Here is a 17,677-nt window from a genome sequence, read left to right as displayed (position 1 = left end):
TGCTGTGAAAGACAAGTGGGGGAACTGGGGCCTCCACGAACCACACTCTGAGCACAGTAGCACTGTTATTTGAGGTTTATTTGTGAAATTCGTAAATGCAGAGGAACAGTGCTGATGGGAAAAAAAATGAAAGCACTGACCTGCAGCTTGGAGGATGCTGACTTTGCAGGTGATGAGTGGGAAAGTCATGCCTAGGACCTGACACACAGAAAGAGGTGCCACAGCAGGGTCTGAGTGTTCCCCTCCAAAATGACTTCTAAAAAACTCTGTGATTTCCCACCCAGTCTCAAGCAGCTCACAAATCCTGTTTGCCCATGCTTTCTTCTCTGCCCACAGGATTTCTCCTGCTCAGCATCCCTGAGGGCTCCCCGTAGCCAGCATGGAGCCAGAGTTCTTGGCACCACCTCTAAAATGATGCCCAGCACCACAAGTGCCTTAACCTGCAGAAGGTTTTTCCTTTTCCTTTGTAATCCCACAGCTCTGCACCTCTCCAGCATTGCTGCCCTGATGGGCTCCTGTGGGAAGGCCATGAGGTCCCTCCTTTCCCTCTATTCCTGCCCCCTGCCCTGGCTTTCTGTTTGAAGGTGACTGCATTTGTCCCTTGCCCTGGTGATCAAACACTCCTGTGGAAGGTGGGAGAGGAAGAAAAGAATCCCCCTGGGGAGAGCTGGGAATGACATGGGAATGACACCTGAATCTGTGCCCCCTGAAGGAGTGAAAGGCTGGCAGGCTGTCACCACTCACTTCCCCATTTCAGACATGTTGTAGCTGCTTTTTGTTGATCCAAAGCTGGGCTAACACAGCAATAAAGGGGCTCAGAGCTGAATACAGAACAGTGCAAATGGACACAGGAAGCCTGCTATGATTTACTCCTCAAACACTGAAAATAATATGGAAACAGAGAGATGGCACAGAAACAGTTGCTGATTATGTAGAGACTGAAAAACTGCATCAAGAAATAGAGTTTAGAGGGTCAGTTTCTATTTTTACAGACAAAAAACAATCCCAAACTTCCAAAGATATTTTGTGTCTGGTTTATTATTTTCTTTCCATAACAGTCAATGCGGTCCAAGATCTCTGAATGTTATCATGCAAAGAGGAAGGACAGGCACAATTTCCCCACTCAAACCACTTTATTGACACACTTGCAAGACAAAAATAAACTGCTCCCTGCTTCCTACACCCCTCATACCAGCTTCTGTCTGCAACTTTTCCTTTTTTTTTTTTTACTTTCAGCTCATTACAAGAAAGTAATTTTATTTTCACATTTTGCTGGCAGCTGGAATTCTCCAAATGAGGGAAGCAGGGCTGAGATGCATCTATCTCATCCCTCAGCAAAAATCCCTGCAACATACGGTGCTGTTATGACTGAGCTTTAGGTGGAGAGGGAAACAGGCATCTGGGCTGGGTTCATTTGTAACGCTGCACTTGCTGGATTAATATGGAAAGACAGATGAAGGCAGACACTTTAATTACTTCACCCTAACTTTTTATTACAACATCAAGTAAAATGGTGAGTTACAGAGGATAATGGGTGTGAAACATCTGGGGGATGAAGTCGCACACAAGCTCATGGGTTGTTATCTGCCAATGGGGTTTTAAATATTGATAATTTCTGTACATGCATCTTTGTCTTATTTCTGATCTTCTTGATAAATCATCTCAGGATTACTTTGTTTTGAGCTGTGAGGTAGCTACTAGGACTGGGACCCCGCTTTTTTCTTCTGGAATTTTCTGAACTGGGACTGTATTGCCACGGCTGCCCGCTCTGTCTCTGGCGCATCCATGTCTATGTCAAACTCCTCTTGGACCTTCTTTTGTCCATCTGCTCAAAGGAAAGAGAACAAAAATATCAACAGCTTTTTCAGAAAGGGATAATCAGTGAACAGCACAGGTGGAAAATTCTGCTGCTTTCTCCTTCTTCCTAAAGATCCTTATTAAATACCGAGGTAAAAGCCCTTTATCCCTTAACCATATCTGGCTCTCAATTTTCAGACCAAGGAAAAGGCATCAGAAGACACAGTCATGGCAATGGGGAGCAGATTGAGGGAAAAAGCCTGCACAAATTACATCAAACCCCTCCCAGTGACATCCCGTGGGGAGCTGAGCACTGAGGAGCAACATCCAAAGGGTGCTCAGCACTCGTCCAGCATCTGGGCAAGTCCCCCCAGCCAACGGTGAGGGACAGAGGGACTCCTCTGTGCCACCCAGCAGGGAGAACTTAAATGTCTTTTCCAACCTAAATTATTCTATGTTTACTCTAAAAAAAGAGATAGATTAAAATATTTTAAAGTAGAGGCATTAAGACCCTGTTTTTATCACACCTCCGACACGAGAGGAAGAGATACTTCCTAAGGCTAATTTCCATTCTTTCCACTCATTTCCTGCCTCATCCCTTCCAACATGCACAGCTCTTCTCCTCTGAATCATTTATGTCCAATCTCTCCACCACTGTGCTGCTTCCCTCACTTCTCTCCAGGCTCTGCTCTTGTCTTTCATCCTCAGTCCTTGGCTCTTTGCCTTCCTTTATTCCCAGGCCTCAGCTTTCCCTTCAGCTGCATTCAACCTCCATGTGGACAACCCAGCTGACTCTGCTGAATTTTCCTTCATCCACCTACCAGTTAGAAGTGCAGCCCTGGGAAAATTCCTGTCCTGGTTGCAAAGATAACCCCAAACTGCCTGGGCTGAGTTGGTGGGAGCACACGTTCGCCCCACTAACCTCGTCACAGCACCGAGCTTTTCACCATAAATTGGTTTGTTAAACTCACTGATGCAGCTGTTGTGTGCCAGTCACACCAGGAGGCTGCAGGGAGCTCTGCTTGGGGGAATTCACCCATTTTGAACCACTTTGCTTTTAATTCTTGACATTAATACCTCCAGGATGCTCATCCCCAAGTTGCATTAATGCAAATAAAGGCAACGCGTCCAATGTATTATCAAAATGAAAATAAACTTATCCCCCATTGTCTCTGTCCTGCACACTAGAAAAGAGGGATGCCATTCCATGGTATTAGCATGAGTCCTGCAGGATTTCTTGCCTTTACTTCTCATTCTTACTCAGAACTCAGTTTTTGTGTCCATTTTCTATGGAGAATTCTAAACTGAGGAAATATTTAAAGGGAAGGTTTTGCAATATCCCATATTGATTTTATTTTAATTACAACAACCAAATAAATGCAGCTATGCTAATGTAAGAGAAATGTTCACTTAGTGTTTTGTTTTATTTAGAAAACATTTAAGAAGAAAGATGAAAATGGAAGAAGAAAGAGAAAATCTGGATAAAAGGAACAGCTTGAGAGCTCACCAAATTTTATTACATAGGCTAATGAAAAGCTAAGCTATCAAAACAAAGATTTTTGTGGAACAAAATCAATCCATTAACTTTATGTCATTAAATCACAGAACTATGTCATTAAATCCAAGAATCTGCATGGTTTGTGTAACTATTCAAGCAATACAACCACCCTAAGTACAGAAATACAATTATAGTTTATCTTCCGTGGGGAAAGGCATGAGAAGGTCGGAAGTGACACAGCCAAGGAGAAATTGGAACCGATTTTGGTTTGGTATTTATGGGTTAAAGGCAACCTAACAGTAAGGGGAGTCTATCCATCGATTTTAGCCTTTCAGTGTAGTAATTACTGTCCTTTGGAAATGCCAGTTGGGAAAACCAGATGGATGGATGAATAGACACGATTGGGTCTGTACCTCTTGATGAAATCTGGCTTGTACAGCTCATTTCCTATTACAGCCAAGTTTTAGCCCGATCTTAACGTGCAGCAGTGACTCGGCAATCTCACGTTAAGACTTAAGAAAATGCAGCATTTAGTGTAATTTGTCTCTAAAATTTCCAGGACACTTAAATCTTTGCTTGATGTGTACCATTCTCACTGCATTAAAATCAACTGTAATACAATAATTTACAACATCTTAAGGTTTGACTTCCTTTTATTTCTTTTGACCTACAGTTGTTGACATCAAAACCAAAATTCCATATGAGCTCTTCCTATATTTCTATTTTCCTATGACCACTGAGAAATGCTAGGACAAGAAGTTTTTAGCCATGACTTAGACTTGTAATTAAGAAATTAGAAGTGTTCAAATGGGCCAAGATATTTATATGAATAAAGAAGAAACTCATAATTAGCAGATGGTAGGGAAATATAATGATTACACATATGTGCACAGTGTATATTATAAAACAACACATGCATTATCTATATATGCAATGTAATGTAATAGACACATCTGTATCATTTTCTTTCTCCCTGTGCCCATATTTCACTTTTTTATACACATATGGTCCATCCACATTTGCATACATAGAGAATACATATTAATATATAATTGCACAGACATATTTGCTTAAAGACTTTAAGTCCTATGTTAAACTGAAAAGAGCTGGATTAGGTATTTCCCAAATTTTGGGAATGGATTTTCTTGGAGTTCTCCTCAAACCATTTTCTATTGATACCTGTCACAACACAGATACTTTACCAGATGGACTGTCAATCTGGAGAGAAAATTCAGTGGGGTGCCAGCTCGGGCTTTGTCTAAGGGAATAAAATTTTAGCTTTTACCCTGAGCTGCTTCCCTAAAAGCAGCCTTGTGATTTAAAAAGCATCACATCCTGCAAATGACATGGTTAGGAGCAGGAGTTCCAACTCCCTTGTGACAGGGGAGCTGGAACCAGGTGATCTTTAAGGTCCCTTCCAACCCACACCATTCTGTGATTCTACAAATTAAGAATTAACCAATTAATTACAATGGAAACCCAGGTGGGGCTCAGGATCTGCACAGACTAGAAATCACCTCACTGCACTGATAAAAAGATTAAAGCCCTTTTGCACCCTCCCTACTCCATATACCACCCATGCCACAGTAACTTCTACCTGTCAGTAGTTGTTCACATATCTCAAGCCTGCAGGCTGTTGGATTTGAGTCCTCAAATCATTAAATTTCTGCAGAGCTGGAAGCAAGCCTTTAGAAATGCTCCTCTTTCATGCACTCCTGGTTTTCCTTTCACAAGGGATAATTAGCTTGGGAATGGTCTGAATACCCAAGAAATTCTTGCTCTCAGCAGGCCAGAGCACAGGTAAGCACTGGCACAGGTTTTACTCCTGGATGTGATTGTTTTCATTCCTGCTGGTGGGCGTCAACCATTCTCATAAAAAACCACCTTCTTCCAAGCTACCTTGATGTGACAATGAAGGTGGATCAGGATTCCCTCCCCACCCTCTACCACACACAACCTTTTATTGGTATCTTCCCTTTCTAAATTACATGAGGATTCCTTCCACATGGATATCTGACGATCCCTGGACTACACCCACCCCCAGGAGAAAACCAGGGAAAACAAAACTATTGTCAGCAGACTTAAACTCATAAGCTTCTTGTGATTTTACAGGGTTCAGAGATGGTTGATAAGCCCTGGACTGCATTTTCTGCTTTCTGAGGGGGGATCTGCTTTCATTAGCACCATAATAAATAAATCCCCCCAAACCCCTCCCACTGAACTCAGCTATTTCAAGGCTCTCCCTGAAAGATTTGTCCATACCTTTCTGGACTCTTCTGAGCACACCCTGACAAAGCAGGGCGGCCAGTGCATGCCCCTGCTGGGCTCTGATCACTGCCAGCAGGGGAGGTGAACCATGCCACGCCAGCAGTTGTTGGCCATAACAAAAGATTGTTACCCAATGAATGTCCCAAAATCACGTTTAACCACGGACTGGCTCTGTGCCAATTGAGGCAAATCTGATCAAAACTGATCTGATCTGAGGCAAAACTCCTTGGGGCACATCATCAACTGCCTGCTGAAAAGGGGCACCCTGCACCCCAGCACCATCGCACTGCAGGGCTGAAGTCGGAGACAATTTATAGGGCACAGGTTTTCCCTCACCACAGGCAGCACTCATCCCAGCAGGAGAGCCTGAAGCAGCAACTAATGAGCTGCTTTCCAAGTCTCCCATCATCTTGCACTGCTGCAGCTGAAAAAAAGATCTATGTTTTCCCTTTCCAGATGAAACAGCATTAGAATGCTGCCTCCATGATCTGCTACAGCGCCTTGTGATCCATGGCAAACACTGGATGGATAATGAAGCTGAAGGAAAACAATAACATCTTACACATAAATCTACCCATCAAACTCTGAAGAAATGTGGTGCAAATGTAATTATTCACAAATGTGCCTCCAGCTATTTCTTTCATTTACTTTTCAGCTATGAAGTAAAATGAGTTGTGATAACGCTGGGAAAAGGAAACATTGCTTATTCCATATGGGCCAAAAATTTAAAGCAGTCTTTTGTGACATTTGAACACAGCCTAAACAGACCGGTCCTTCCTAAAACTGCTCAGGGAAGGGAAAAGGTTAGTGGGGTGGAAAAGGGGACTCAGTCTTTATTCTCAGAAATTCCCATCTTCCAGATGAAACAGAAATTGCTCATCACATTATGGAAAACCATTCAGCATGAAAAATCGCACGGGCTGAAGCCTCTAACTGGCGTTTCGTGTCCCAGGTGCCATCCTCTGCCCCTGCTCACCCTGCTCACATCCAACAGGAATTATGGGAGCAGACCGAAGATGGAATACACTTATAAAAATACTCCATTTTTCAGGGGCTAAACTGCAGCGTTTGGGAAAAAAGATTCAATGGAGTGTGGGACAGAATCACAGGGCCAGAAGCAGTGTTTTGCCTCAGGCAGGATCATTACCTCCCACTGCTCCAAAGATTTTTCAAGCTGTGACAATCTTTATCCCAAGCTATTACACCAGCCTGTCCAAAGAGGCAGAACAGTCCCTAATTAAAGAGGACCAAAATGGGCAGGAATCACATGGATGTTGACATCAATGTGCAGCATTATCTTTATGTGATGGGAAGAGTCATTTTGTCTGCTCAGAATCCACAGAGCAACCAGCCAGCACATGGATGCTCAGAGGTGTGGAGGCCACACTTAACTCCTGACAAGCAACACTTCTAAAAGCCAAGAGCTGATGTTGGCCATTCTTTCCCCTCTGTATCTACTTGAGGGTGAGGAAGTAATAGACTCATTTTTTAGGGGAGTTATAGAATCATGGAATGGCCTGGGTTGGAAGGGACCTTAGAGATCATCCAGTGCCACCCCTGCCATGGGCAGGGACACCTTCCACTGCCCCAGGCTGCTCCAAGCCCCAGTGTCCAGTGTGGCTTTGAACACTTCCAGGGATGGAGCATCCATAAAATATCTGGGCAAACTGTTGCAGTTCCTCACTAAGGTCACAGTAAAGAATTTCTTCTAATATCTAATCTAAGCCTAAACTCTCTGTCAGTTTGAAGCCATTCCCCCTTGTACTTGTAAATTATCTCTCTTCCCAGCTCCTCCAGGCCCTGCAAGGCCACACTGAGCTCAGCCCAAAGCTTCTCCTGTGCAGGTGAACAATGCCAGCTGTGCCAGCCTTTCCTGCCAGCAGAGCTGCTCCATCCCTCTGCTCATCCTGGAGCCTCCTCTGGGCTCTCTGCAGCAGCTCCAGCTCCTCCCTGGGCTGGGACAGGGCTGGGGCAGCAGAACGCCACCACCTTCCTGGCAGGAGCTGTGCAGAGCCACAAGGTCCCCCCGAGCCTCCTTTGCTCCAGGCTCAGCCCCTTCCCAGCTCCCTCAGGACTTCTCCAGCCCCTTCCCAGCTCCGTTCCCTGCCCTGGACACGCTCCAGCCCCTCCAGGTCTCTCCTGCAGGACCAGAACTGGACACAGCCCTCGAGGGGCCTCTCAGAGCCAGCCCAGAGGGACAATCCCTGCCCTGCTCCTGCTGGACACACAATTCCTCACCCAGCCCAGCTGCCAGTGGCCTTCTTGGCCACAATCATTCAGCTTCTTCATTAATAAGTACAGATTTTTTTTTCTAATTAGGTAAGGAACAACAATAATTTTCCTTCCTGCTGATTAGAAGTGCTGCAGGGTGAGATGCTCGATTTGTGACAAGGACTCCATCCCTAAAGCTGTTCTTGTTTCGTCACTCCAAAAGGAACCCAGGCATTCCAGGGCCACCTTCCAGAGTCCAGGGCTCCCTGTTGTGTTTGTCAGGAGAGAGGCACTCGAGGGTGGGGAATTACAGCTTTACACAAGGGGTTTTTGTTTTCTGGTTTTTGAAGGTGGAAGATGCTGGGGAAATGTAAAGTCCACAAAGGAACCATCTCTGAAACTGAAAAGCAACCCCTGGAGCTCAGCAGTCTCCTGAGACTTCAAAGGGTCCATGTGAAAAAAAAAAAGGTTATCATTAATAATAAGACTAAATGTAACAGCTATTTTTATCTGAACTACACCAACTGGCCCCAGAATATCACTCAAAGCAAGCCAGAAATAATTAATATCATTCGATTCAACTGTAAATTACAATTTGGTATAAAGAACATGACCTTATTAGGCAACCAGAATCTTTTATTTTTCAAATTGACCTTTACTTTCAGAATATGGTGTTGCTATCTCGAACTTGAAAAATTAGTTTTGCTGTAGAAAATAATGGCTGTTCTTCTATAATTTTAAAAATGTTATTTCAGCATAAGGCTTTTGAAATGTCTGATTAATCTTTCTTTTTTTCCTGGTTGTAATAATGTTGGAGAACAGGAATATTATTTCTGACATAAGATAAACGAAGTAGCACAAAAATTATGTACATTGGGGTAATATAATGGAACAGAAAGGAATAGCAATAAAATTCAGTTTACAAAAATTGCATTCTCTAGTAGATTGTAGCCAACTACAGATGAATTGATTTTGCTCAACAATTAATATAGAGACAAATATTGTTTTTCCTTAAATGCTAATATTATGTAAGCAATTATTCGTCATCTTCAAAGTAATTAATGGATCACTGCCAGCCTTTTAAAATGGTTTACAAACACATAACTGATACACAGATAGGTACATAATTCATGGGAGGCATTCTGGGAATGAAACCAGAGGCCCCAATTCACATTCCCACGTGGAGATCAAACTTTCTGCAAGTTTAGCTGGGAACATAGCAAATAAAACCCGCCTGCTTTCAGCTCTATAATCTCATCTCTAACCAGCTAAAGCTGTGTCTGAGGGATGCAAAACTGGCAAATTCAGTGGGAGCCTCTGGGATCTGAAGGGAAATGGTGCTGGGGTTCAACTGCTGGCACTGACACAGAATCAATTTCCTGAGCTGGAAGGGACCCCCAAGGACCGTGGAGTCCAGCTCCTGTCAGGTCCCTGTGTCCCTGCAGAACGATGCCCCACCAGCAGGGATAACACACCCAGCCCTAACTCAGCCTCTCCTGCAGGTCAGGATGCCAAGATCCTCCTCCCAAATTCAGCCCAGAGTTGTGGGAGTCTCGTTCTGCAGCTGCCCGTGATGCCCAAGGCCCTGGCCAAGTTTGAAACGGGAATTGTTACAAGGCAGTTTTAATTTCCTCTGCCATTTCCAGTTCTCATTTCCCAGTTAAACACTGTGCCTTTAACCAGCCTTGCTGTGGAGGGAGCTGCATTTCAGCAGTGCAAGCTGCCCTCCTGACTGGCTCCTCGACTGCTTGATTAATATATGATCAGTTATTTCCCTATTATGGTAGCATGCAGGCGCTCCCAGCCCGAGCAGGGAGCCCTAATGTGGTTACAAATGCAGAACAATAAATTCTTTCCCCTCCGCCACCCCTCAGTGCTCTGACCTTTGCAAAAGTGTCTTCAGCAGTAACGTTTAAAATAACAACAGGAGAACTTCCTCAGGGCTACCTCGACAGCAGCACATTATCCAAGGACCCAGCACAGCTCAGGCATCATCCACAGCTTCCCTAAATATCTGAGAGCTGGTGCAGCCCCGGGCATGGCTGGGATTGTTCCAGACAGACTCTGCCAAGGGACTGTGGTGGCAGAGGGGGGACCCCTGGGGTGTTGAGGCAAAGAGAGTGTAGCCCTTTTGATTCAAGCCATGCTGCACCACTTTCCAACAAAACCATATAAAGGGCTCTAAACCCATTTTGTTTTCTAAGAGGGATGTTGCCCCCAGCACGTCCAAACACTTTCCTGCTCCAGACTGCGAAGGAACTGCCTCAAAATGAGTTGGCACTCGCTCCTAATTGCGGGATGACCGATGATACCTGAGAGCACTCGCCAGGAAAGCACAAAACAGAGGATTTTATCTTCCAGTGTGGCACTGCCTCCCCCGGCTGTGCTTTCCAGGGATGCTCCCTCAAGAGCAGCTGGGGAAGAAGCTCAGAGAAGTGGCAGTGATCACAACATGCCACACAGGAGTGGCAGGAAAGGGGGATCAATCCCGTGCCTGACAAAGTGACAGGAGCTGGGGAAGGTGGCACGGGTTACAGAGCAAAACCTGTCAGTCACACAAAGGAGAGGAATCAATCAAAAGCACCGTGGTATGGAGTCAGAAGATGGTTTTTTCCACACACAAAAAAGAGTGAGACTTTGCCCTGCTCATCTTCAAAGTGGAAAATTAAGGCATTTTCTTGTAGTCACTGGATACCAGCATATCTGTTACCAACTAATGAGAGGCTATTTTAAGTTTACGGGTAATTTTAATAAAAACTACTTTATCAGCATTTGGAAAGTCACAGTGAGAAAACACTCTCCTCTTGTAAAATCTATCATGGCTTTTAATTATAAATTACTTAATCCCACACTCAGAGGGAAGGTACAGGAACGGAGCTTTGCCATTCAATATCACATTCTTGAGCAAAGGAGATATTGAAGAGAAATTCTTCCCTGGGAGGGTGGGCAGGCCCTGGCACAGGGCGCCCAGAGCAGCTGTGCCTGCCCCTGGATCCCTGGAAATGTCCAAAGCCAGGTTGGACACTGGGGCTTGGAGCAGCCTGGGACAGTGGACGTTCCCTTCCTATGGAAGAGGTGGCTGGAACAAGATGAGCTGGAAGAACCCTTCCAATCCAAACCATTCTGTGATTCCATTTCAGTATCTTCTAAGCCTTGGAAATATTATCAGTAAGAAGCACTCACTTTGCTGCACAGATTAAGTGCAAGAAACAAACAACTTTAATAATGGCCAAACAGTGCAGCTTTTATTTGCACAAACGTGGGCATCGCTCATGATGCAATAGGATAAATTAATTTAGCACAATCACAACACAAATAAAAGCCACTGCTTTAATACGTGTACTATGTTTTTTTAACATCTTGCACTACCTGCCAGTTTGGGGATACTTGTGGAGGCAATTAATCAATAACTGGGTAGAAATGGAGCTTGTGAGGTTAAAATGCCCAAGAAAGTACCTGGAGTCCATTAGTGACAGAACAGAATTGTCAGAGGGTAGAAACGGGCTGGGATGAACAAACCTGCTCTAAAACATTTCTTTAGGAGAGCATTTGGCAAAAGAAAGTTCATCACCCCTCCATAAAACCAAACTCATCCCTTCAGGAGAGCCCCAGAGATGTGATGGATATAAAGTCCAGGCTTCTGGAGCAGCTCCAAGGTAGCTCAGCCTGAGCAAAGACCAGGAAACTCTGATGGACATCGATTTACCATGAAACTTGGCCTGCCACTGGGTCTCACATGCTCCTGCCTCACTTGGCTTTGTCATTCCTGCTCCAGCATCCACAAGTTCAGCCAGAGTGCAGGACAGACTCAGTCTGACCAGAAGTTTTATTGAATGCTCCATAGGATGAAATTTTCTCACAAAAGATACAGAATTTTAACATCTCTGACTCCTGAAACAGTCACCCAGCTGTAGTTTTCCACCATAAAGCAAAGAAACACTGTTGCAGGAGGGTTGGTCCTAGGAAATTTCCACTGTTTTCTTTGGCTTGGGCTGTTACCCAAACAGAATCATTAATTTGAGTTTACATATCTCCACTGAATGCAAAAAGCCCCATTCTCTGTTTATTTCCCCTGCAGGCTGGCTTGCTTAACTTTCTTAGGAAGAGAGGAGGGGCTCCCCAGGAGAATGTAGGATAACACTGAAACAGCAGCACAGGAGAGATAAATTAAGATCCAGTGGCAATGTGGCTCTGAAAGAGGATGAGAAGGAATTAAATGCTGGAGGGTATTCTGAGTGTGTTCCAGGCTGTCTTGCCCAAGAGCCACTTAGAAAGCCACGTTACATGTTCTGCAGAAGCTCATTAAGCCAAATATTTCAAAACCAGAATCTAGGTTAAAAGGTCTGGCCAATTTCTAGGGGGAAAAAAATCCTTAATCTAATTTAGAATCATGGAATCATTTAGGTTGGAAAAGATCTTTGACATCATCAAGTCCAGCTGTAAAGGAAGCCAAACTTGCAGGTGTTTAGAAATGGAGAAAAAGAAAGGATTCCAAGGGTGCAATTCCAACATTTTTTGGACAGCATGAATCTCACCCTTGAATCCCCTTCCTACACTGGTTAATTTTAATTCTCCATTAGTTGTAAAGGCAGCTCAGAGGGACTGGGTCAGATGTAGGTATTGTCCTTTAAATGAGTTACATTGCCTGAGCCTGAGTGGTGCTTGAACTACACACTGTAGAATTTCAGATGAACACACTTATCTGCTATTTCATGAGAAATTTCTTCTCACCAAATGAATTATTTAGCCCTTATGAAAGATACTACACTGAAACTGCAGCAGCTAAGAAATCCTGTTTGCTCCAGGAAGGAAGAAAATAAAATAAAGGTAGGCACACCTTCTCCCCCAACTCCATCCTTGCGCTCTGATCCCATGGGATGGAGAAGAGAACAGCTCACCTTCAGCTGAGGGTCAGAATGAACATTTGTTCCCTCTGCTGAGATGGCCAGGGAAGCTGCCAGTTGTGTAGCTGATCTGGATCCTCTCATGCTCCCTCAGGAGCTGACTGAACAGTGTGCATACACTTTTCTTTTTATAGAAATATAGTTGAATAGACAAAAAAGACGCTATCAGCACCTTGTGCTCTCCTTTCAGTTTAATTCAGAGAGTGAATTTTTGTGTACACTGTGTGCCTTTACGTGTACATCAGTAAGACTCCTTCTATACCTCTAATAATGGATTGCAGCTAACACCAAGACAAGCAATATCAAATGCTTCACGTGAACAAGCAGCCAAATGACAGTTTCTGTGAGAGCTGTAATTGAATTCACCAGCTACAGCAAACACCAAACCTCTGCTCTGCTACTTAGCTAAGAATGAGCCAGGTGATGGCTGCTGCCATCCTGAAGGGTGGAGGTGCTCCAAGGAACCTTGCTGAACCAAGGGACCTTGCTGCACCCAGCATGTGGCAGAGGCAGCCAAAACAGGGCTGAGAATGCGGGAGGAATAAAATGTGGGTGTCAGATGTGCTGGGTGGCCACCTGTAGAAGACAAGAACACTTTAGAAGGTGTTGCCATGATTCTCATGGCTGATCCAAGCCAAGGATCACTGACACCAGACTGGGATCTGCACGCAGAGCTCAAAAAAACACAGTGACCACATCCTAGTGCAGCTCTCCAACATGGTGCACTCAATAGAGAATTCAGATTTTACAGCACAATTGCACTCACGTGCTCCTTATGTGCCAAAGCACACAAGTTACTGCTTCATCGCTCCTTAATGGAAGAAATACAGCCCCAGCACACATCCTTGCCATGCTTTTTTTTTTCCCCTCCCCTACTGTGGAAACTGATGCTGAGGTGGACTCTTGGCTCTGACACGGAACTGGAGCACAGCTCTGCTCTTCCACTCATTTCCTGTCCCAGAGTAATAAAAAAGACCCTATTGTCACATAGGACAATGTACTGTTTAGCATAAGGGAGTAAAAAATGGCAGGGAACAGATCCTATAAAAGAGGGGGGAATGAATCCAGAAGGGCAAGGTGTCCTTCTGAGCAGCCTTTTCATTACCTAAAGGCAGTTACTGGACTGGGAGGCTAAAGCCTGGAATTGTAACGAGTCAATACCAGAGCTCTGTGGGATTTCTTGTCCCTGCCTTTAGCCTCTGTATTTATTGAGTGAGGACTGATGGTTGTAGGGTAATGTAATTTTCCAAGCCTTTCCAAAGCAGCAAAGATAATGAGCAAGGTCGGGTTCCAAAGCCACTAGACAGTACTTCAAATCCAGCTTCTGCATTTTTTTTTGCCTTTCCCCCACCTCATAAAAAACCAGAATTCCAAACCTTCTAGGTCCTAGGCACTGACTCAGCAACATCCTCTTTTGAACTCGATGCTATTTCAGAAAAGGGTGGAGGGGTTGTTCTCCCCTAAGAGTGCAGTTCTGACAAGAATCTGACTAAAGTGTAGATCATTAAGGCTGCCTTGCAGTGGGCTTATTCTCAGGTGTGTAGCAAGGAGGAGTATCTACTTTTTATAGCCTGTGTATTGATTAATCACACCCACACATCTTTTTTTTTTTTTTAAGGTAGGTAAAAGCAAGCATGTTTTCCCAACAAAGCCCCTGCATAAGGAGAAAGCAGGTCCATATTCCTACATTAATCTACATCAGGAGGTTATGGAGCAGGGAAGTGAAAATGGTCTCATTATCCTGACAGATGGTGCACTTTACAAACCCACACAGAACACTGGGGACACAAAGGAAGGTTGTACGTGCTGGAAGTGTGGTGCATTTTGAGCTGACAGCGAAGTGGTGTGTCAGGTACCACGCTGGCCCTCCAGCCTTGCTGCTTTCCAGTCCTTACAGCCAGAACAAATCCCTCTTGTCATCCCCTGCCTCCTTCTCCAGAAGGGACTGTCCCCCCTTTTAATCCTCCCATCCTGGAACATCTCAAAGGAAGCTCAGAAAGATTCCTCTCTAACTTCAAGGTTCCTTTTTTTTTTTTTTTTTCAATGCAAAAACATGTTAAGGCAAAGCAAAACACAAGTTTTATTAATATGAGCTGTCTAGAAGAAAGGGAGGCTTCCTATTCATCTTACCTTGGTTTTCACCTCACTAAGTTTTGACCTGGTGCCTTTTAACAACAGCTATTTAAAATCAATTTTATCAGGAGGGATGGCCATTGATTTAGCTAAATGCTGCAATTGCAATCAGAAAGTTATTAAACCCTGTGCCAGACAGACTATGGCATAAAAATCTGAGTGAGGCTGGGGGATAAAGGTTTCCCTCCTGCTTCAGCTGTAAGTTTATTGCACACATAAAGCTATGTGTGCAATCAAGAACATTCAGGTTACAAAGTTGAACACAAGAAAGTTAATAAATGACAAAATGAACTGATTAGTCAAAATTAACTGTATCATTGAGTGGGCAACTTGAATTTTTGACATTGAAATTTTCATGGTCTTAGGAGCACAGTGTTTCCTAGATTTAAAGTAAAAAAAAAAAGGTATTTTGATGCAACATATGGACACCCACATGGCTTCTCAGCACTGCTGCTTGGAACTGTTACATCAACACCAGTTTTAATGGAGTAACTGGCAGTGGTGGGAGGCTGCTGTCCTGTTCCTGAGTCAGCAGGAAAGGGAATGAACTTGACTATTTCTTGGGTGGGATTCATGAAGCTGACGGGAAAGGCACAATGAGAAGACTCTGATGCCCTCAGATGTGGTGGCTGCTCCTGCTCCACCTCGTCCATCCCAGCTCGGGGCCAGCCCCAGCTTTGCCCCAGCCCCGATGGTCACCACGGCTCCCAGCAGACCTCAACAATGCTGTGTCTTTATCTGGCTACTCCTGCTCCCCAAAACTGCTCCAGGACATTCCCTAAATTCTAAATTACAGCCCAGCCAGTCCATATTCCTCCCAGCCAGTCCATATTCCTCCCTCCTGGTCCTGCTTCCCATCCCAAAAGTATCAAATCCTGCCTAATCCTCTGTTCTTCCAGCTTCCCGAGGAGCCCTACTGAACTCCTTTGTTATCCCATCTTTTGTCCTCCCTGCTCCAGCTTCTGGGACCCTCTGCTCCCAAGCAAGGAGGCACATTTTGTCCTAAGCAATTGGGATGTTTTGGGAGCACAGAAAGGGCACAACCCTGCCTTTGGCTTCAGCTCCTGGCCAAAGCATCGCTGAATGTAGCAGCAATTAAGGGAAAATATGATTTCCTTAAGCCTTTAAAAGACAGTGTTAGTTTAATTGCTTTAGTGTTTACTGTTTGTCTCAGTGATGTTGAGTTTTCACAGAAAAAGAAAAAAATAATTAACTGCTTCACTGAACTCACACAAATGTAGGACTTGTATAACAGATAGAAAAGTCACATCCCAAATGACAAATCTTACATTTCTGTTCAAAATGAAAAAGGCTCAAAGCAGTCAGACAAAAGGCCACCAGAAATTGTTTTTAATTTTTTCATGTGCTAACATTTTGCTCAAGCCTCATTTTTGGAAACTACTGGAGTGACTTTGCTGAACCCTTCCAAAATAATTCTGCTTGAGGCAAGCAATCAAAATGACAAATTTCAGCCTGAGCAATTGGATTTTGGCAAGGTTGTGTGCAACTGAAAAGGGAGCTTTTAACCAGCAGAATTCAGCAGCTGTTAATCGGCCTTGCCACCAGTCCAGATTGCAATAAACAAAATAAGTGCAAGTAATAACAGTGAAGGAATGTAAACTGAATGAAATAAAAGTTACAGATAGCTGGAAAATCTTTAAAAGGGATCAAAATCAGAGGGTGAATGTTACTCTGCTGGTGTTTTGAGAGTTGCCAATAATTTCTTGAAGATTTAAGCACAGAAAAAAAATGAAAATAGTTGAATCACTTAAAATGATTACATGGAAGACAAAAATTAATCTGAGTAGTGCTTTACAATTCTATGTTGAGGATTTCTCTCAACTTATCTCTGCTACTCATTTAAAAATGCTCTAGAAAAAATTTTCCCCTGTGTGAATTTAAACCCTGATGCGCACTTTTTAAGGTCTGTCAGGATTTACAGACATGTCAGCTTGTCAATAAAGCTGATTAGAAAGAGCATCTGAGCTGACATACGTGGCTGGCCAACCTCAGATCATCTCTCCAGCCCATGTTTTCTGATATAGAGAGAATCATTCTTCCTCCCCCTGTTTCTGAGGATTACAAGGACAAAGCTTGCAAGCATCTGGAAGAAGGACTAAACCTTTCATGCATCTGCTCTGCTTCAGAAAACACAAGCTGGGTTGGTGCAAAGAAGGACTTAAGGTGGGACTCACATCCCTCACTGCCTCCAAAGTGTTGGCAGGGGCAGAATGCACAGAATACAGCACACCCCAGTCCCTGTTGCACTAAAACCCAACTAATTGTCTTCACTGCTCGGATTTTAGATCTGAATTTAAACAGAACCAATTAATTTTTTTTTTCTCCTCTCTTGCTCAGGAAACCAAATTATTCCCTTTTCCTTTTTCCTTTCCTTTCCTTTCCTTTCCTTTCCTTTCCTTTCCTTTCCTTTCCTTTCCTTTCCTTTCCTTTCCTTTCCTTTCCTTTCCTTTCCTTTCCTTTCCTTTCCTTTCCTTTCCTTTCCTTTCCTTTCCTTTCCTTTCCTTTCCTTTCCTTTCTCCTTTCCTTTCCTTTCTCCTTTCCTTTCCTTTCTCCTTTCCTTTCCTTTCTCCTTTCCTTTCTCCTTTCCTTTCCTTTCTCCTTTCCTTTCTCCTTTCCTTTCCTTTCTCCTTTCCTTTCCTTTCTCCTTTCCTTTCTCCTTTCCTTTCCTTTCTCCTTTCCTTTCTCCTTTCCTTTCCTGAACTTTCCCCTCCTTCTCCTTCCCCTTCCCCTTCTCCTTCCCCTTCCCCTTCCCCTTGCTCTTCTAATTCTTCTACTTTAAAAACTGCTTTGTCTCTTACATGTGTTTCTCTCCTTCCAGGCGACTCCTGACCTGGCCCTTCCTTAA

General features: G+C 44.0%; 1 protein-coding gene across 1 annotated transcript in view; it reads right to left on the bottom strand.

The window, feature by feature from the left end:
- Nucleotides 1-1,020: 1,020 nt before the first annotated feature.
- The window catches only part of PCP4 (Purkinje cell protein 4), a 48,723-nt gene continuing 32,066 nt past the window's right edge, over nucleotides 1,021-17,677 (bottom strand). The window contains exon 3 of the mRNA XM_068179566.1: nucleotides 1,021-1,825. Coding sequence (XP_068035667.1) covers nucleotides 1,698-1,825 — 128 coding nt within the window. The 3' untranslated portion in view covers nucleotides 1,021-1,697. The remainder of the gene's footprint in view (nucleotides 1,826-17,677) is intronic.

The sequence above is a fragment of the Anomalospiza imberbis genome, chromosome 2 (genome assembly GCF_031753505.1).
Source record: "Anomalospiza imberbis isolate Cuckoo-Finch-1a 21T00152 chromosome 2, ASM3175350v1, whole genome shotgun sequence".
Classification (NCBI taxonomy): Eukaryota; Metazoa; Chordata; class Aves; order Passeriformes; family Viduidae; genus Anomalospiza; species Anomalospiza imberbis.
Note: the sequence above shows the minus strand (reverse complement) of the source record. Positions and strands in the feature narration are given on the sequence as shown.